Genomic DNA, 21,147 nt, shown 5'->3' with positions numbered 1-21,147 from the left:
CCAGCTGAGGCGCGCTTGGCCAGCAGCAGGCGCGCGTGGCCGGCGGCTGGCCCTGCTCCGGAGCAGGGCCGCGGGAGGCTCGTGGGCCGCGAGTCCAGCACGGCCGCCGACGGCCTGCGCGGCTCCGGTTGGCGCGTTCCACGCTAGCCTCCCGGCGTTCTTCCCCGTGCTAGGTTGCAGCGGCCGGCACGGGCGACCAGCGACCCCCTGCCAGGGCGGCACGAGGACCGGAGGATGGCGGTGTGGCGACAACAAGCTGTGGCGCTCTTGCGCATCGACCCGTGGCGGCAGCCCGCCTGCTCCGCCCCCAATCGCTAGAGCATAGCGTGTTTGAGAAATCCCCGCTCGCTCGCTGCCGGAGCCGGTCACCGTCGACGCCGAAGGTAAAGGCCTCTTGCTCTATTCTCTATGCTTTATCAATCACTTGTTCATATGGCATACCAATCAATGATTGAATTTGAGCATCTATCTTTACATACAGTATTAATATTAACACTATGTTTTCAGGCCCTATTTTTCAGAGGAGCTGATAGTCTGCCATGGATCTTAGCTCGACATGAAATCCCATGGCTTGATGTTGTTGTTGATCCTTGTGCTGCTTTCCTTGTTTTCCTTGTCACTGGTCTGCTATGTGTGGGGATCAAAGAGGTTGCTACCTTCTCCGATTCAGCAAGAGTTATCACTCCTTTTTCCGAGAATATGGCATCTGATCTTTCCTCTCTGTTTTTTTAGAGTTCATTTGTGCAAGCAGTTGTGACAGTCCTGAATTGCTGTGATGCTGTTTGTTATTATTGCTGGTAGTTACATCGGCTTTCAAACAGGATGGGTTGGCTACAAGGTTGCTGGCAGGTAATGCTAAAAATCCTGGTACTTTGATTTCTTTTTCCTCAAGCCAGCAGGTATTGTACTTACATAGTTACACTAATGATTTCAGATTTTTCCCTTTTGGAGCGAATGGAATGCGTGCTGGGTCAGCAACTGTCTTCTTCGCCTACATAGGCTTTGATTCAGTTGCCAGCACTGCTGAGGTCACGAAACATCCTATTTCCCTTATTGATTTGCCACTTCTTATTTGATGGGCAGTTGGCATCAAATTCAAAATATTATTCCTTCATCTAGAAAGTAAAAAAATAATATTTATCTTATATTAATTTCTGACAGGTGAAAAATCCACAACGAGATCTGCCATTGGGAATCGCAACGGCATTGTCGCTATGCTGTTCCTTGTACATGTTGGTTTCAGTTGTTATTGTTGGTCTCGTGCCATACTTTGCTATGGATCCAGATACCCCTATTTCATCTGCCTTTGCAAGACATGGCATACACTGGGCAATGTAAGGACTGCTTCCCATTTTGCCATGAATGATCTGGTGTGCGTACCATTGAGACTATTCCTGTTCTTGTCTTGTTTTAGGTATCTGGTAACTACTGGTGCTGTTCTTGCTCTTTGTTCAACCTTGATGGGATCTATATTGCGACAGGTATAAACATGTTTTATCTAACTTGCCATTCAAATTTTTTATGTGATTCATGGAAAATGGGCCAAGCAAATAATACCTGCTTCAAATGATTAACTGTAAATTACCCTTGTATTCTGCACCCTTTTGTCAGTAACATCTGAAGGATATTGCCATCTTATCTGGATATAGATAATCAGTTCTGCTTTATTTGTTCTATCAACCAACATATGTATAATGCAACTTTAATTGATGCTGCTATGGATATTTATAAGTCCACTTCGATACTTCCCTCGGCCATGGCGCGAGATGGCCTGTTACCATCATTCTTCTCTGATGTCCACAAGACGACACAAGTTCCAGTCAAAAGCACAATCGTCACTGGCATCTGCGCAGCTTCTCTCGCTTTCTTCATGGATCTCTCAACTGGCTGGCATGGTATGAATTTACAATCACTTATTTGAGATTATATACGAACTTTATCTTGAGGTTCAATTTAATGAATGATCCTTCTCCACATAGAGAGAATATGCCAGATATCATGGCAGTGTACTGCTATATGCATGTGACTATATGAGCATTTAGTGTTGGCACGCTCCTAGCGTTCACTATAGTTGCTGTGTCCATCTTGATTCTCAGGTATGTTCCTCCAGATGAGGTACCCCTGCCATCTTCCCTGCAAGCATCATTCCGTCTGAGCCACGAAAACGATGAGGAAAAGCTGAGGGATACTCTTGGAGATGAGGATCATGAAGAAGGGGCATCTGAGATTAGTGATATTGTAGTAGAATCAATTAAGGACCCCCTTATTGAGAAGCATCTATATGCAAGTATGTCTGTGCAATTGCATGTCTGATTTATTAATATGCTCTAGATTTCTAAGTACGCGTATTTCAGTTAAGGTAGCTAATAAAGCTGCCTGATGATTTTAGGCAAGTTGGATGAGACAAAACGGCGCAAGACTGCTGCTTGCAGCATTTCTAGTCCTCACAACTTCAGCCTCTGCGACATTCTTGCCCTTGTAAGTATGAACAACTCAGCTTATTATGCTAGCTTGCACATCGAACTTTCCTGCATATAAGCGAAACGCTTAACAATCTTGCATATGTCATGCAGCCTGGTGCGATGCTTTGTTTGCGCTTTTGGTGGCCTGCTCCTCCTAACTGGTCTGGGCGTACTCTGCTGGATTGACCAAGACGACGGGAGGTAGATCATCATCCAGTAATCTTCTAACAAAAAGAGAAGCACTGTGTAGATCAATTGAGGTCCAACAACGAGGGGTATGAATCAGCGTATAACCATTTGTCCACTACAACTTCCATTTTCTTAACTATATCTAGCTATCTCACTCCCTTTCATTATGCAGTCAATGAAATACTTTGTCCGGGAAAGACAAAAGTCCATTTTGGAACTGAAAAGGAGACTGGTCGGTATGCAATAGTTAATATGTTTTGTAGCTAGGAATTTATGCTCACTGTCCACTTCATATACTTATGCACTGCAAATTGTTCTCCTAATTAATTTTTTTATCCTATTGCTGTAGAGATATGTGGCAAGGCAAATCAAGTATCGAACCCCAAGATCATGAGGGGCTTGGATTTTTTTTAATGCTGAACAATTACCTGCAGCTTTCATTTGGGATGGCAGTGTAAAGCCCTGAATGAACAATGCTGAAACTTGAAAGTGTATTGCTGTATAATTGTATGTTGTTGTACATATGTGCCACTGCCACTTCACACGAGAAAATAGATTGTCCCAACAGCATGACCCCAGATGTACGTACCCACGACATTTCATGAAAATAAGTGAAATTTCTTCTATTTCTGTACAGTTTGCTGTTCCCTGTTGCTGAGACCTAGAGATAAATTAAAAGTGATGGTTGCGCTTATTTATTTTAGTAGTGTGTATCTGGCTTTGAGGGTGTTGGCCTTTACTGTTCTTGGCACCATTGTCTTATTAAATGCTATTTTGCAGTTTTATTTATATGATTCTGAAGCATCTGCTTTCTTGATTCCTTTTGAATTGCTGACTACAAGGCAGAAAAAATTCAAATACAGATGCTTATGATGAAATGTCTTCACTGGTGGCTTCACCTAGATCGCCTTTCCAATCTCGAAAAGCCAGTCCTGAGATATTTATAATGTTTGAAGGTTTCTAGCTTACCTTGCAACCGCCTTAAATGATATGCATATCTCTATTTCTATGGCTAAGTGTCTTTCTTTTACTTTCAGGTATGGTTATAAATATGTATCTCTACATGCACTGTCAAGCTTGCATGTAATTATTTGAACATATCATGGTACAAAGAGCACATCAATTGCTCTCCAAAACACCTTTTCTCCATGATTTTCAAAAACTAACAATAATAGCTACCACAATTGGATTTCTGAAAAATTTTATTCTGCAGAAAGGATGTGCAGGAATTATTTCTTTCTTATAATCTAGAGCAATTTACTTTTATAATTTCCAAATATTTTATTGGCATGATGATGTAATAATCGACAATGATCGTATGCATTGGATGATGTAAAATGTCGGATCTTTATCCATTTTCTATTCTAGAAAAGGAAGGTTGGAGCATTATGAATACCTTGACAATTTATTTCATAATATATTTTCAGTATGTTTTTCCAGTATTCATTACCATTTTTGTGATGGTTCTCTTTCATCAAATTTATGTGATAAATTGAATCTATCTTTCCTGTTAAAGGGTATACAAGGAGGATAAGCTTGGTAACCTCCATTCCTCCTGTTCATTCCATTTGACCCATCCCATATTCAGATTTCTATCTGATGCAGTTATTATCTTAAACCACGTTAGCTTAAATTATTGTTCATCAATCGTACTGCCCTAGCTTTTATTCATTTTGTATCACGCTGCGAAGACGAGATCTATTCATCGAAGCATATGTCTACAATCATATTATCGTGGCTACCAAATTTCTTATTGATTAGGATATCCGTAAAACTCCGCCTATGCTGACTGGAAGACTATCTCTCTTCTGAGTCGTCTCAGTATAGCCGGTCCCAAACCCGGGTAAAGGAGGAGGGTCGCGTTATGTTTTGGCAAACCAGCATAAAAAATAGCCACTCTAATGGATTTGAAACCCACAAGAAACTTGTTGGGGGCGTAACCCTCTTAGCGACGCGCTACATCGGAACCCGGGTGTGGTGATAAATGGGCAATGGCCGGGTCGCCACCCCCCAAGGGCGCGTCGTATCGTGACCTGGGTACGATGATAAGTGAGCAAGGGTCGGGTCGTCACCTGAATGGCGCGCTACATCTACGCCCGGGTGTAGTGAAAAATAAGCAAGGGCCTTCGCACTTCCCTCGACGGGTGCGAAGGGTAAGGAAGCTAGCCGAGCCAACTAGGATTCGTATAGGTAGCTGGAACGTAGGGTCCCTAACGGGTAAGTTGTGAGAGCTAGCTGATGCAGCAATTAGGAGGCGTGTAAATATTTTATGCGTTCAGGAGACTAAATGGAAGGGTCAGAAGGCGAAGGAGGTTGAGGATACTGGCTTCAAACTTTGGTACACGGGAGCAACTCCGGGTAGGAATGGTGTAGGCATCTTGATTGATAGGAGCCTTAAGGATGGAGTCGTAGAGGTTAGAAGACAAGGAGACCGGATTATCCTAATCCGGTTGGTAGTTGGAGATTCGGTTTTGAATGTGATCAGTGCCTATGCCCCTCAGGTAGGCCTTAGTGAGAGCACCAAGATGCAGTTCTGGGAAGATCTAGATAGTATGGGGTACCATGCCTACCAGCGAGAAACTCTTTATAGGAGGAGATCTCAACGGCCATGTGGGTGCGACTAATGTAGGGTTCGAGCGAGTGCACGAGGGTTTTTGGTATGGTAGCAGGAGTCAAGAGGGGGAGGATGTGTTGAACTTCGCGTTAGCCTACGACTTGTTGATAGCAAATACCGTGTTTAAGAAGAGGGAATCCCATCTTGTGACATTTCGTAGTGGACAACACTCGAGCCAGATCGACTTTATCCTTGCTAGGAGGGAGGATAGACGTGATTGCTTAGATTGTAAGGTGATACCTGGGGAGTGTGTTGTCCCTCAACACAAGCTTGTGGTGACGGACTTTCATCTTCGGGTACGTGTCCACCCGGACAAACGTGCCAAGATTGTGAGAACAAAGTGGTGGAAGCTTAGATGGGAAGCGGCACAAGCGTTTAAGGAAAGAATGCTAGGTGAGGGGCCTTGAGAAGAAGGAGAAGACGCAGATGACATGTGGCTAAAGATGGCAACATGTGTTCGAAAGGTGGCCTCAGAGGTGTTTGGCGTGAGTAGGGGAGGTAAACAGGAGGGGAAAGACACCTGGTGGTGGAACGACGAGGTGCAAAGGGCTATTAAGGAGAAGGAGTGTTCCAAGCGCCTCCACCTTGATAAGAGTGCAGCCAACATCGATGGCTATAAATTAGCGAAGAGGGTTGCAAAGCGAGCTGTGAGTATAGCAAAGGGTAAGGCATATGATGACCTGTATCAACGGCTAGGCACGAAAGAAGGGGAGAAGGACATTTATAGGATGCCTAGGATCCGCGAGCGGAAGACAAGGGACATCAACCAAATCAAATGCATTAAGGATGTGACAGATCGACTGCTAGTGAAAGATGAGGAGATCATGGATAGATGGAGAGAGTAATTCAACAAGTTGTTTAATGGGGAGAGTGAGAGCCCTACCCTTGAGTTAGATGACTCTTTTGACGATACCAACAGACGTTTTGTGAGGAGAATTCAGGAGGTAGAGATCGGGGAGGCTTTGAAGAGGATGAAGGGAGGTAAAACGATGGGCCCTGATGGTATTCCCATTGAGGTGTGGAGATGCCTAGGAGATAGAGCAATAATATGGTTAACTAAGCTTTTTAATCTCATTTTTCGGTCAAACAAGATGCCGGAAGAATGGAGGAGAAGTATTTTAGTACCTATCTTCAAAAATAAGGGCGATGTTCAAAGTAGTACTAACTACCATGGGATTAAACTGATGAGCCATACGATGAAGCTTTGGGAGAGGGTTATCGAGCATCGCCTAAGAAGAGTGACAAGTGTGACCCAAAACTAATTTGGGTTCATGCCTGGAAGGTCAACCATGGAGGCGATTTTCTTAATACGACAATTGATGGAGAGATATAGGGAACAGAAGAAGGACTTGCACATGGTCTTCATTGACCTTGAGAAGGCATATGGCAAAGTACCGAGAAATGTCATGTGGTAGACTTTGGAGAAGCACAAAGTCCCAACTAAGTACATTACCCTCATTAAGGATATGCACAAGGATGCGACGACGTTTGTCCGGACATATGATGGCAACACCACTGACTTTCCTATTAACATAGGCCTACACCAGGGGTCAGCATTGAGCCCTTATTTATTTGCTTAGTGATGGATGAGGTCATAAGTGATATACAAGGTGAGATCCCTTAGTGTATGCTCTTTGCTGATGATGTGGTGCTAGTTGACGAGAGTAGAGCAGGGGTTAATAGGAAGTTAGAGCTGTAGAGACGCACGTTAGAGTCGAAAGAGTTCAGACTTAGTAGGATCAAGACCGAGTACATGATGTGCGATTTCAGCGCGACTAGGCGTGAGGGGGGAGACGTTAGTCTAGATGGGCAAGTGGTGGTTCAGAAGGATACTTTTCAGTATTTAGGATCGGTGCTACAAAAGGATGGCGACATTGATGAAGATGTTAGGCATAGAATTTCAACTGGCTGGTTGAAATGGCGGCAAGCTTCTGGCATTCTTTGTGACAAGAGGGTGCCACAAAAGCTAAAAGACAAATTCTATAGGACAACAATTCGTCCGGCGATGTTACACGGTGCTGAATGTTGCCTACAAAAAGGCAACATATCCAGCAACTGAGTGTAGCAGAGATGCGGATGTTGCGGTGGTTTTACGGGCACATAAGGAGGGATAGAGTCCGGAATGAAGTTATTCGGGATATGGTTGGGATGACACCAATTGAGGAGAAACTTATCCAGCATCGGCTGAGATGGTTTGGACATATCCAACGAAGGCCTCCTGAGGCGCCGGTGTGTAATGGTGTTCTTGAGCGGGTCGGTAATGTAAAGAGGGGTAGAGGTTGACCTAAACTGACGTGGGATGAGTCAGTTAAGAGAGACCTTAAGGATTGAAATATCTCTAAAGAGATAGCTGGGCGGCCGGGGCGACGGCGACCGCCGTGGGCGGGGACCGGGTGCGTGGAGCCGGGGTGGCGGCGGCCATCGTGGCCGGGGGCGGGGACAGCCTGGGCAGTGGTGGCTCGGGCCGTTGGTTGGGGCACTTGGCGGTGGGAATGGCTTGGGCGGCGGCCGCCGCGGCCGCTATGAGCGGGAGCCGGGCACGGAGACGACCTGGGCGATGACGGTAGCGGGGAGTCGGGGACGGCCGCGGTGGTGCCGTGGGCGGGGGCGGCGGGATAGGGGCGGGCGGTGGCTGTGCTGTGAGAGCTGGGAGGGAGGTAGGGAGGTGGGATTGAGATGAAATGGACTAGAATTTGTGTGGCCAGTTGGGCTTTTAATGGGCTATTGGGCTGAAAGTTTGGTTCTTTTGGTTAACCGAGAACTGAACCGAATAAACCGAGAAAATTTGGTTCCAATTCTCAGTTATTTCAGTTCAATTTTCGATTCTCGGTTAAATTTACCCAGCCCTACTAGCGGCTGCATGGGGATGGCGTTGGTGCAAGCGACAAACTGGTTGGGCCACCGCCTAGCTAGAGCCACCGTAGGGTTGAAAACAAAAACGAAAATTTTCGATTACCGGGAACCGTTTTCAAGGTTTTACCGAGATTCTGGTGTAAATGAAAATGAAAATGGCTACCGAAAATACAGAAACGAAAATGGTATTTTTTTCGAAACTGAAAGCGAAAATGATTTCAGCCTCTACCGACCGTTTTCGAAAATTACCGTATTTATGCGGTAATTTACCGCCGGTATTACCGTATTTTAGGGATCCTACCGTATTTGAAGCCCAGCCCAACACATATTTTCTCGGCCCAATAGCTCGCGGGTTTCCCTGCTGGCCCAGCCTTTCAGGTTAACCCTAGCCTCAAAATCCCCCACTCCCCACTCCCTGACCCAGTGAGCCAGTGACCCCCGTGAGGTTGGTTCTTCTCATTCCATTATTGGCTATTGGTTTTGTACTTTGGTATGATAATATGAGTACTAATATATTTTTATATTTTTAGGATGAATTTTCAGAACTGGTCAATGATGATTATGTGACAGGTGATGATGATGACATGCCTGAGGTTCAGCTGTAGGCATAGGCAGCCTGCGGCCCTGCACTAGTACTATTCTTAATGGCATGCTAGTATATGTTTAAGTCTCTATTTGAATTTGGTTAATGATCATGTATGACTATGTCACGTATGTTGTGTGCAACTTTGTGCCATACTATCGTGCATGCTACTATGTGTCAGTTATCACGGATTGGTTCGATATTTGGATTAATATCTTAATCGAATCTTCACTACTTGCATATGAGATGTGTCAAATCATATTGTTAATGTTATGCTCTATTGTTTGATATGTTTATCATTTTTTAAATACTGTTTTGATGGGTTTCGACCGTTATCGATGTGTTCTCGACCGTATATTTCCGTTTTCGAAATTACCGGAATACCGGCACCGCTTTCATTTTCGAAAATACCGTACCGCTTTCGTTTCCGATAAAAAAAATGTGAAAGTAAAAGTGGTGGAGTCTTTCACCGACCGTTTCCATCCCTAAGCCACCGCATCCACAGACCCGACAGACATCAGTGTGGACGACAGCCTTCGCCATTGACCGGCAGTCAACCATTGGCCTTGGTTCTTCTCTAGAATGAGCTAGTACGTACTTTGACCACTAATTACGATGTCAAACAAAGTCAGTTTACAAAATCAACTTCAGAACCCCCGCGCTAGGAACCCTGAAGAATCTAATGGGACCTTTGACCGCACGATTAGAGGACAGTTACTGTAACGCCACTGTAGCAAATCATCGATTAATTACTGTCATTAGATTCGTCGTGAAAAGTTACACCAATTCCTGAAATTTTTTTGCAAATAGACTTCATTTAGGCCACCATCCATGCAAAATTCTTTTCTTGAAAAATGTTGGAATAAAGATAACCAAACAGGACCATTACACTGGGCATAGATAGCCGCGTAGGAACTCCCGTCCCGTTCCCCACGCGTTCTAAGCCAAGGCGACCGCCACCGGAGACCCGGAGCGCGGCGCGGCGGACCGAAGGCGTGGGCGCGAGCAGCAGCAGCAGCCATGGCGGAGATCGGAGGCATGCTCGCCGCCGCCGTCGTCAAGGTGGTGTGCGGCAAGGTGGCGGCGGCCGGCGGCGGCGTGGCCGTGCAGCACCGGAGGTTCCGCAAGGACCTCGAGTACTATGGAGTCTAAGTCTCCTATTTATTGTGTTTTACTGATGTGACAGTATATTTATGGAAGAGAGAGGGAGAGAAATCAAGACTCCAAGTCTTCACGTAAATCAAGAATGAATGTGAGAGAGACAAGTGGGCCATATAAACTAAAATAACATACTTTGTATTGTGAAGTATAATTTCTTGTGATGGAATGTTTGAGACTTAGATTCTATAAGTAGATTCTATAAGTAGAGTCTGTATTGGGAGTGTCTCGAGGGACGCGCTAGAGTCCATCGAGGCGCTGATGGGGGACGCGGAGAGGCGGTCCGTCGAGGACAGGTCGGTGCAGCTGTGCCTCAACCGCCTCACCACTGCCTCCTCCGACATCTTCGATGAGCTGGAGGCCAATGCTACCAGGAAATCAGCTCTGCAGAAGGTACGCACCCTGCTGGTTCATTCAGCAACCAATGAGATCCGTGCTATTACAATTTTAGCGGTTTTGAAAATGAAATATACTGCAGATGCTTTGCTTTTTATGGGGATGAGATACCCAGAATTTCTCTAGTTTTCTAGTGTCTAGTGAGAATTAACATAAAAAGACGTCTCTAATTAGCAGTAAAAAGATTATTTGTTACCTTTCAACCATCATATCTCTTTTAAGGTACGCCTATTTGAAGTTCCATTAATTTGCATTGTTTTTCTTGTATACAAAGAATAAACTATTTGGCCAAGCATCTTGCGCAAATGAGTAGATAATAAAATTCGCAGCTGGGTGTTTCGCTTCAAATATAATAATGCTAACAGAACCTTTTTTTTTTCCTTTCAGTTGAAAGTTCTAAAACTCTATCTCACAGCTGCTTCTAAGGTTAGTATGGCTGATAGGATGAGGGAGGTTAGGGAGAGACTGGAGAATATTTCGAAGCAACGCCAGCAATTCAGTTTCACGGCAGGCAACAGTTCCTATGCACAGCAATTTATTGATGACCGTGAAACATCGTCAGAGGTGATAGAGGTAGATGTCCTAGGAAGGGATCAAGATAAAGCGAAAGTAATGACACTTTTAACTCAAGCCAGCTCCTCATCAGATTTCATTATCCTTCTGATCTATGGCATCGGAGGCATTGGCAAGACAACGTTGGCACAACTGCTTTTCAATGATACCCACTTCATGGACTATGAGAAAGCATGGGTTTATGATTCCCAAACATTTGATTCCAATAAAGTTGCAGAATTTATAAGATCAGAACGTCAGAACAACCAGAGTCACCAAACCAACACACAAGAGCCAGATACTGATCCACCTGCTCCTAAGAATATTCTGATTGTTTTAGATGACCTGTGGGAGAACCGTGCCATTAAGATTGATGAACTGAAACGTTCCCTAAAATTGTTATGCAGTGGACGCAACAAAGTGCATGTCATTGTAACCACACGAGATGCTGAAATTGCTTCGAAAATTCAAACGACTGAAGCATACGCCATAGAGCCCCTGTCATCTGATGTGTGCTGGAGTATAATTAAGCAGATAGTGGGCTTTGAAGATAATGACAAAGAAAGTTTGGAGAATATTGGGAAGGAGATTGCAATGAAGTGTCAAGGTGTGGCACTGGCAGCTCGTGTTCTTGGGTACATGTTGAGGTCCAAGAATTTTGAGGCATGGGTTTCAGTAAAAGAGAATGGCATGTGGAATAAATCTACGACAGTAAAAGACTACGATGATGTGCTTGCATCTTTGAAACTAAGCTATAGCAGTATGCCGCCGGACCTAAGGCTATGCTTCACATATTGTGCAATCTTTCCAAAGGGCCACAAGATGGCAACAGAGGATCTTATTTATCAATGGGCTGCTCTTGGTTTCATTGAGTCTTGTAATGAAGATTCCACGTGGCTGCAGCATGGTGCGGCATCATTAAGCAACTATTTCGGATGGAGCTCTTTTATCATGCTTGGAAATACTTTTCAATATTTTCCAATGCCTCCCAATACCTATGTCAAATAATATTTTTTGTTGATTTTATCATTGAAAGGGCATTGTTGTCATTGTGCATCCTCAAATATAAAAAAAGGCACTAATGCCCGGAGTCCTGGAGACCTGACGCTCGCCCCGCCGCCCTAGCCTGTGACGCCGTTCAGGCCGCCGCCGACGCCGTGCCCTCGCCTGGAGGCCTGGACGCTCGCCCCGCCGCCCTGTGACGCCGCTCAGCCCGCCGCCGACGCCGTGCCCTCGCCTGGCTCCCTCCGCGCTCCCGGACGGCCTCCTCCAGCACGGGTTCCTAGCTCCCTCCGGGCTTCTCCGGCCAGCCTCATGGACGCCGCGTCCCTCCGGGCTCCCGGTGGCCTCCAACACGCGTCCCTCCCTCCGGGCTGCTCCGGCCGGCGTCGAGGACGGCGCTTCCCTCCAAGCTGCTGCCGGCCTCCAGAAGCCGCCATAGCAGCGCCGCGTGAACACCCGGCGATCGGCTGCCCTCCGGTACTCTGCACCGTTCGTCACCTGGACTCATCCCTTCATTAATTTGCATCCTACTAAACCCTAGAATCAGTAAACCGTAATTTGGTTCTATATGATTGTCGTATGATACAGTTAATATTTGATAATTGTTGTTTAACCTGGATGTACGTTTAACAATAGTTGTTTAAATGAAGATTGTTGTTTAACAATAGTTCAGAGACATTCCGTAAATGTTCAGCTGCAGTCCCTAACTGGATGTAGGTCATTCATGATGCCATAGTGAATTCAGTAGTCTTAACTCTGAAACAATTGCCTTAGATTTTTCAGACCTTGGATGTCTCTTGATGATATCCATTTTTTATGGATGTTAGATTTTGAACTGTTCACTTGGTCATTTTTCATTTTTTTTTCTGTTAGCTTCCAAATGGTTCTCCCTTTTCTAAAGGTCCGAATCTGCTTCCTTTCTCAAGGTCTGAATCAACATAATCCGGTGTAAAAGCTTGTTCTGGTTTCACATGCTCTTATGAATAGTCAGTGAACATTTTAAGGTTGATTTGCAATTAATTCAATGTCTTTTTTTATTGAACTGCTATTTGAACAACCGAGACATATCATATATGTGAACAGCATATATATCCTATAGAACTTTCAATCAAGGTGATCTGATCAACATGTGACTTCTTCCTCTAGGCTAGACATGTCACCTTCCCAAATCCCAAGACTCATATAACTGAAAGAACTGCACAAGATGGTTACTGCAAATAATTCCCAAATGCCATAGAGGTATGCTAAAACGTATATACTGTTATATACTCTTTACCTTAAACTAAGTATTGTTGAATTGTTTTGCTGCACTAACATCCACTTATCTGCCTGTAATTGTAATCTGTTTCTGGTTGCAGTACATGATCTTTGCTATTTTGGCCTGTTTGTTTGCCCCCTTGCTCCATGTTTGGCATCATCATTATCCTGGAAATTTGAATTTATAGTATCTCAAACTGCTTCTGCACAACCATGACTGTATAAAGACTTCTTATTATCTTTAATATTTTTATGTGTTTGTGCTTGGTTGGTTACCCTTCAAAGTTGACACCTTTTCTTTTGTTAATATTAGGTCAGCACAGCTATGGTTGCACCAATCGTGGACATGCTGATATGAAGCACCCTGACAGTTCTGTTGAATACATTGCTGGTCACTTGGATGTGGGCTTGCCTTGTGACGGCTTTGCAAAGTGGAGTGACTCTGACGGTGATGATGTTAATATGTATGATTATTTATTTCCTCGGGACTCTTTTCAGCCTCTTTTAATACTTGTTGCTTCGGTGTAGATTACATGTGTTCACCTCCCCCTTATTTTACAGGTGAAAGCTAGGGATGCTGTGTTAAGGCGCCAGCACGAGGTAATGTCATATCTTGTGCTGTATGGTACCATTTACACCGGAGATGTTCGATTCTGGATTGATTATAGTTGTGTATTTTTGTTGTCCTCAAGGCCTTGATCAGGAATGCGTTATTAAGAGACTAATGACGCTCCCTCCGGGTGTAACTATTGTTGATGACTAAGAAGAGTGCTGGAGTGAATAAGCAGCAGAAGCAATATAGCTGTTTCTTGTGATCTTGCCAATCCATCTGTTGTTGTTGGACTGAACCTTCTTGTCATGTAACTGAGAGGTGTATAATTTACTGAATGGAGGGATCTGATAGTGTTGTTTCGTCTCATCCTTCTTGGTGTAGTTGTGGTGCCATTGTAATCTGTACAAGAGCAGTTTCAGTAATGCAATACAATGTAAGCTTTGTTCATTTGCTAGTTTTTGAATCTTATACCATTCTGGCTATAAGCATGTTGCATTGACCAAAGGTGCAACAAGTATTTTACCTCATAGGCTTTGTGAACACTTAACAGGAAATTGTGGTATGGACCAACTATGTGTGTGCCATCTCTGTTATATGCTTTGTGTTTTTTTTTCTGAGTATGCATCTGTATTTACCTACCTGGAATTTTTAAAGTAGGGTGTCATGGAAAAGAAAATTTCAAATATGTAAAAAAATGAAAGAAGGCTTTCATGTAACATCCATGGCTACTACTGGGAGTCGTTGGGGAGTGGTCATGTCCAGGAATTCGGGCTGTGCTACTCTGGTTTAATCTACCTGAAATTTTACCTGCAAAACTGAATCTGTCGTCAAACATAGGTTGTGGAGTTTGACTTTCTGCATCCTACGGATTAGGCAGCTGCCAAACATGTATTCTCGATATTCAGAAACAGAAACCGTGAACAAAAGGTATGGCAGGTAAATCAAAGAAATGCAACGAGGGGGTGCTTGATCCAATCTTTTACCATTGAACTTTGAAGTGCCATAGGTGTTCAAGTATGATATTATGATCTACTGAACACGTGCCATACATCAAATATTTAACTTATTTCTATCAGGACATTCAAAACCTTCTCCCCAAACATGTGCATATTATGATCAGACACGTTATATGGATATGTCACATGGCACCTAACATCAGGCCAAAGAACAAGCCAACAAGCATCATTACAAAGCCACAACAGAATAAACTACACCTACTCCCTGCACTGATCTTGTTAGCCAGGAGTACCAATTGCTTATTCTTCTCCTCCAGGTCCCTCTCTTGTGCCTTTAGGACTAAAACCTTATCTTTATTCTCACTAGACACCATTTCATTGATTTGCTTCAGCTCAGTAATATCCTCCGCTTTGCTCCTCAACTCCCAAACAGCATTACGGAGATCGAAAAGTAAATTCTTCATAAATGTTTTGTGCTCAAGATCAAACCACACATAGAAGCCACAGTCCCCTTCAGTCTATACATCAGAAATCAAACAAATCATATGCCAAGTCAAATGGACATGCAGGAAAGCAAACTAAACTAATTTCTTACCCTTGCTCGGCTGCATCTGTAGTACCTCCGACCTGGATTATCATCACTCCATGAAATCCACCGTGGTGCCTTTATATTGCACATACACACCACTGCGGGCTCATAAGATAGAGGGCCTTCTCTGTAGGGCACCAGTGGTCGCGACCTCAGAAGCCCACGACCACCATGACTGCCTGCACTTATCCTAGAACCTTGCAAATCGACTCTGCCATGCCTGCAACAGAAATCAAAAGACAAAAGGACTCGATTAGTTTTCAAAGGTACCGTAACAAAAGGAACACATCCAATTAACATCTCATGGTATCAAGTTATGACATCTCCGAATAATAAAGATCTTATTGCTGAATTTTGGTACACGCTAGTTAGATAGCAGAAGCTAAATCAGAATTGCTTAGTGGAACTATGAACAGTGTCTATGTGGATGGTCCATTTCCCCCAATTTGGGAAATGGCTATATATATGCATTTGCTAGCCTCTCAGGCCAAAAAAAAGACCCAATTTGAAATTCAGATAAACTAAACCAAGAATCTATAACTAAGCCACGCAGGCAATTAACGTTTCATCCATTGTTCTGGTTGCCATATGGTGAACAGAACAAAATAAACAACTGTAGTGTGCCAACCTGAAACATTTACGTATGCAAGTACTTGTACTGAACCATGATATAGCAATGCATGCCTTTAGGTCACAAACATCGCCAATCCAGGGTCGTTAATTAAACGAGATGAAGATTAAAATCTGGGAAAAACGTACAAAGTTAATAAAAAGCACAAAACATAACTCGTCGTGTCACAATAGTGAACTCTGAACTGAATGGTATTAGGAGCAGCAGTAAGCTAGTAACTAGAAAAACTTTTTTTTTGTGACTTGTAACTAGAAAAACTGCTATGTTGTTCAGAATAAACTGTCGGAACAAAACTCAAGTTTTCACATAATGAAGCGATCATGGTGTTCAAATCATAATGGTTACAAAAGAAACCATGCTATTCTCTAAAAAATAGAAACCATGGCACTCGCAGTAATACCATGCCACAGTCCACAAGCAGTATGTCTTAGCTTTTAATATCGAATTTTCTCTTTACAAGAAACTCGTCCCTGAATATGAATATGAAGAACGCCTCTGAATTTTTCTTTCAAACAAAACATTACACTGATTCTTAAAGACGTTAAGTTACTGTGAAACGTGCTGCAGGCCTGCCGAAGCAGACAATCTACATCTGGTTGAATTTAACCGGTCACGAAATAAAACTTATGCCTCTGCTGATGATGCTTGACAGCGGGAAACTGCAGTAAAATGCAAATGGGGAGGAGGGGGGTGAACGTGAACCTGCGCCGCCCAAAGCTGCTGCCCCACCTTGCCGCCGGAAGCCACAGCTGCCCTGCGCCGCCTCCCACGCTGCTCGCCGCCGCGCTCGTTGTCTTCCTCCTAGCGGCGCTGCACCGGCGGACCACGTGTCCGAGGAGGGGCACCGGATCCTAGGCGCCCGCGCCCGAATAGCTGCCGGTCAGGCGGCGATGCGCAGATCGAATGCGGGATGACGAACGAACACAACCCTAATAAGAATGAACATCTTTTTCTTTAAAACAAATATTCATCTCACTATAATTCTGAAATTACATTTTTACCCTTGATTACAAAAAATAACTACGAAAAAAGAATTACCATGAATTTCTAATCCTATTAATTTTGGAGGCGCGGGGAGGCATTTCGACACATATGGCCCCAACGTCCATAGACATAACTAATACATCCCGACGCCTCCTCGTTGATGTCTCCCAATACCTACCCTCAATTGGGCCCACAAATCATAGACACATGAAATGCCTCACAACGACTCCCCAAGCATTGTAAAATTTCTCTTGGGGATGTCCTTTTTACAACATTCAAATTCCCCTTCGGTGAGTTATTATGTACTTACTGCATACTTTTATGATAAAATTGATTTCCTTAAATTTCATTTGGACTTGTTGACCCTTGGCCTACAAAACCAGAAAACTTGGACTATTCAAACTATTAAAACTGGAGCTCTAAGGCTTTCTCCAACCATTCCCCCCATCCAACTCCCCCCAAACGTACTATTTACTATATTTTACTACCTCCCTCCAAAAGATTCCTCCCCCTATAACTCCTTCTCTCCAACCATTCCCCCATATATATTCCCTCTATATACTATCACTCATTAACTAACTATTTATTTATCGTTTTTGAATTTTAAAAAAATCATACAATATTTGTACTGTCATAATACGCATTATCATCATATTACGGAGCTCAAACGAGATTAATATCATGAAGAAACAGTGTGATTAGAGATATAGGGGGAGTTGAAACTCACTCTATATATGGAGGGAGTTTCAACTCCTCCCGTATATAGGGGGAGCTGTGGGGGGAGCCGTTGGACCGCTCGCTCCCCCCAAAGCCCCCCTACGTAGGGTGGGGGGCCTTATACGGTGCCCCGTTGGAGAACGCCTAAAGGCCTTAGTCTATTGAAGCTGGTTTGCAGCTGACATGGCCATGGTCCACTTAAACTTCATAAAACAAATAATTTAAGGGTTTATCTCCTTATCAGGTGATTGATAATTAGCTATTCACATTTTCTAGATTTGCTTTTGCCTATTCTGTTTTGTTCCTGTATCATTTTTCTTATAAAGCAAGAACATTGTTTCTTAACCGAAATGTTCACAAAATAAATTATCAGAACATTTTGTTCAACATGAACAATTTTAACATGAAACTAAAACATTTTTTGCTCGAGTGGAACATTCATAAATTCACAACATATTGTTTATTGAGCCAAATATATATTTTCTTGAGCAAATTCTTTTTTCTTAAATGGAAAATTGTGATTGGCATGTCTAATAACAAAAACTAATAAATCAGTTTGCCCTATTTATTTCACACATGCTGTGCTCGTCATCACTATCTTCCTCCCCTCCTGTCTTGGTTTCTCTCTCCTGGCACATGATGCAAGTAAAGTTTTGAGTCCTAAACTCAGAATGAGTGATCAGGTTTTCTTTAATTCAATGTACGGCCAGTTCTTAAACTTTTTATGGAGTGTCATCTAGGTCCATGAACTTTGAAAATGCAAATCTGGGTCCTTAAACTTGTCAATGTGGCATCTAGGTCCAATGTCACCAAAGTGCCCCTATAGTTGATGATGTGTCAGTGTGGAGATCTCATATTGGGTTTAAAGTCAAAACCATAGCGGTATTGTTTTCAGCATTTGGACCTAGATGTCACACTTTGTTAAGTTAAAAGGGCCCCAATTTGTATTTTAAATTTACGGAACTAGATGGTACTTCATGACAAGTTTAAGGATCCTCCGGGCATTTCACACTTTTTAGTGGGTTGTGGCGTGGCCATTAACCATGAGGCACATGGTGGTTTTCTCAATCTCAAGATATGTCAGTTAACTTTCTTGAAGGTGCTCGGAAGAGTATAGCATTCTACTTAGGCAGAAGATAGAATGTCCTTCCTTTTTGGAATGGAGGGAATATTTTGTAATTAACATCCTTTTGCACTGTGGCTATCAGCGGAAGGGGATTGTCACTTGGCTGCTTGTGGTGTTTTTTCATTTCTATCTTCCTTATTTCTCTGTGCAAAACATACTGACTTATTGAATGTTAGAATAGAGGAACCTCACAAGACCTGAGATTTGGGTTCAGATAACCTTTTGATTCTTTCATAACGTTCATGTTCGAGTCAGTTAGTTACACATAAGTACATAACATCCAGAGGTGGCAACTTATATTTAATGATATTTGAAGCGCACCATCTTAAGGGTCAATTTTTTTTAATAGAGTAAGTGTTTTATTCTACTTAGTATCTCTTTAGCATCTGCAAAATTATAACTCCCCCGTACATACTATTAGATGTCTATATCTCTGCAACTAGCATAATTGGCTATATAAATATATGAGGAAACTGACATGACATGCTACTTTAATTTTGTTGCAGTCTTATGGGCAACACGGCAAATATGTGACATTTTTCACTATGCATGACCTGGTGCATGACCTCGCAAGATCGATCATGCGGGATGAAGTTCTTGATACTACTATAAGGTACAATGCTAGAGGAAGCAACTACCGCTATGTGTCCCTTGCAGATTGCACGAAACCATTGAATTCATTTGTGACTTATCCTGATAAGATTCGAGCCCTTTGTTTTCTGGGAAGTGCCAAAATTGGACGTGATGCCGATGGATTCTCAGATGCTAAGTATCTGCGCGTGTTGGATTTGGCAGAATGTTCAATACAGAACTTGCCATATTCTATTGGCCAGCTGAAGCTGTTGAGGTATCTCCATGCTCCAGGCATCAAAGATCGAGTGATTCCTAGTTGTATCACCAAGCTCTCAAAGTTAATTTACCTTAACCTTCGTGGATCTTCTGAGATTTTAGCACTGCCAGAATCAATTGGAGAAATGGAAGATCTGCAGTATCTAGATTTATCAGGTTGTGAGAAAATTAGGAAACTACCAAAATCATTTGAGAAGCTAAAAAATTTAGTTCATCTGGATTTATCTGATTGCCCTGAAGCCAACGGTATAGCAAGAGCCTTGAGTAGCCTTACCAAACTCTGATATTTGAATTTATCAAGGGAAAATGAATGGATACATCGTGTAGACAGTGCACCTCTTCGAGGGCTTCCAGAAGTGATAGGCAAACTCATTGAACTACGGTATTTGAACTTATCAAACTGCGAGTATTATATCTTTGGCCCTCAAACAATGGTATCAGAAGGTGAAGAAAACTCAACCCCAGTTGGTAATTTCCATGACACTATGATATCAGAAAGTGAAGAAAACTAATACCCTTATATTCAAAAAAAGGAAAATTCAGGTCCTGTTGGTAGCTTCCTTGAAACTATCAGTACCCTCTCAAATCTAGAGCATCTAGACTTATCCAATAACATGGACATTTATTCTATACCCGATAGTTTCTGCAGCCTCAGTAAGCTACATACACTAGACCTCACTCGCTGCTATGATCTAGAAAGGCTTCCAGAGAATGTAGATGAAATGGACATGCTGAAGTTTCTAATTGTGAAGGACTGCAGACTAAATATGTCCAATCTGCAAAGCAACAAGCATGTGATCCCATTGCCCGATTTTGTGGTACATGCTGCTGAAGGTGAACATACCAGCAATCTTATTCGCCTTAAGAATTGTAACACCTGCCTCGCGGACGGTCCGCTCGGGGTTGGCGGACAGTCCGCCCAGGCAACGCCCAGATATTTATCTGGATGGATGTGGGACCCGCCTATCATTCCTCCTCACTTCGTCCAGAGCCGAGCGGAGCTCAAGCGCTCGCGCCGTCGTCGCCCCCTTTCCGTCGATCTCCCTCCTCCGGCCACCAAACCTTGATTCCTCGCGCGAGAACCTTCCCCGGCACCTCCTCCACCTTCCCAAATCCCCAGTCCGGCTTCTCCCCGGCCGGAATCGCCCAACCACCGCCGGTCACCATTGGAGGTGCTTGAAGCTTTGCTCCACCGTCGATCTGCCTCTCCGGTCGTCCTCCGCTCGAACTGACCGCGGGAATGGATTCGTGGTGAGTTCCTTGCGCTCCCCGGTCTTTTTCCCCTTTCGTGGTGTGTCGCCGGCGCCAGTGAACGGCTGCCGCCGCACTTGCTGCCGCCTGTGGCGCGGGTCAAAAGTTATGTATCGCGGACGGTACGCCTGGGAGGTGCGGACAGTCCGCCGGTCAGATAGATTTCGTCCAGAGACGATGTTGTCTCTGGTGGGGTTCGCATGATTGAGCTGCGGACGGTCCGCTATTAGAGAGCGGACAGTCCGCCTTAGAGTTTAGGCTTTTGTCCAGATACGTTGCCGTCTCTGGTGGATTGGATAAGTGAACTGCGGACGGTCCGCCAAGGGGAGCCGGACAGTCCGCCGGTAGGATTAGAAATTGGTCCAGAGACGTTGTTGTCTCTGGTGGGTTGGCATAGGTGTATTGCGGACAGTCCGCTAAGGGTG

At 43.8% G+C, this 21,147-nt stretch overlaps 1 protein-coding gene, 1 long non-coding RNA gene and 1 pseudogene across 2 annotated transcripts; 2 read left to right on the top strand and 1 right to left on the bottom strand.

The window, feature by feature from the left end:
• Positions 1 to 234: 234 nt before the first annotated feature.
• On the top strand, positions 235 to 4,040 carry LOC120674596 (annotated as a pseudogene).
• Positions 4,041 to 9,721: 5,681 nt separating this feature from the next.
• LOC120674595 (putative disease resistance protein RGA1) lies at positions 9,722 to 14,073 on the top strand. The gene is made up of 7 exons (XM_039955754.1): positions 9,722 to 9,837; positions 10,069 to 10,252; positions 10,643 to 11,714; positions 11,844 to 12,286; positions 12,956 to 13,530; positions 13,628 to 13,666; positions 13,759 to 14,073. The coding sequence occupies exons 1-4, from the start codon at positions 9,722 to 9,724 to the stop codon at positions 11,930 to 11,932; spliced, it is 1,461 nt and encodes a 486-aa protein (XP_039811688.1). The 3' UTR covers positions 11,933 to 12,286; positions 12,956 to 13,530; positions 13,628 to 13,666; positions 13,759 to 14,073.
• Positions 14,074 to 14,582: 509 nt separating this feature from the next.
• On the bottom strand, positions 14,583 to 16,721 carry LOC120673486. Its single transcript, XR_005674667.1, has 3 exons — positions 16,498 to 16,721; positions 15,171 to 15,384; positions 14,583 to 15,093 (listed from the first exon to the last, which is right to left on the bottom strand). It is a non-coding gene; the product is annotated as an uncharacterized LOC120673486 (long non-coding RNA).
• Between the last annotated feature and the right edge of the window lie 4,426 nt (positions 16,722 to 21,147).

The sequence above is a fragment of the Panicum virgatum genome, chromosome 5N (genome assembly GCF_016808335.1).
Source record: "Panicum virgatum strain AP13 chromosome 5N, P.virgatum_v5, whole genome shotgun sequence".
Lineage (NCBI taxonomy): Eukaryota > Viridiplantae > Streptophyta > Magnoliopsida > Poales > Poaceae > Panicum > Panicum virgatum.
Note: the sequence above shows the minus strand (reverse complement) of the source record. Positions and strands in the feature narration are given on the sequence as shown.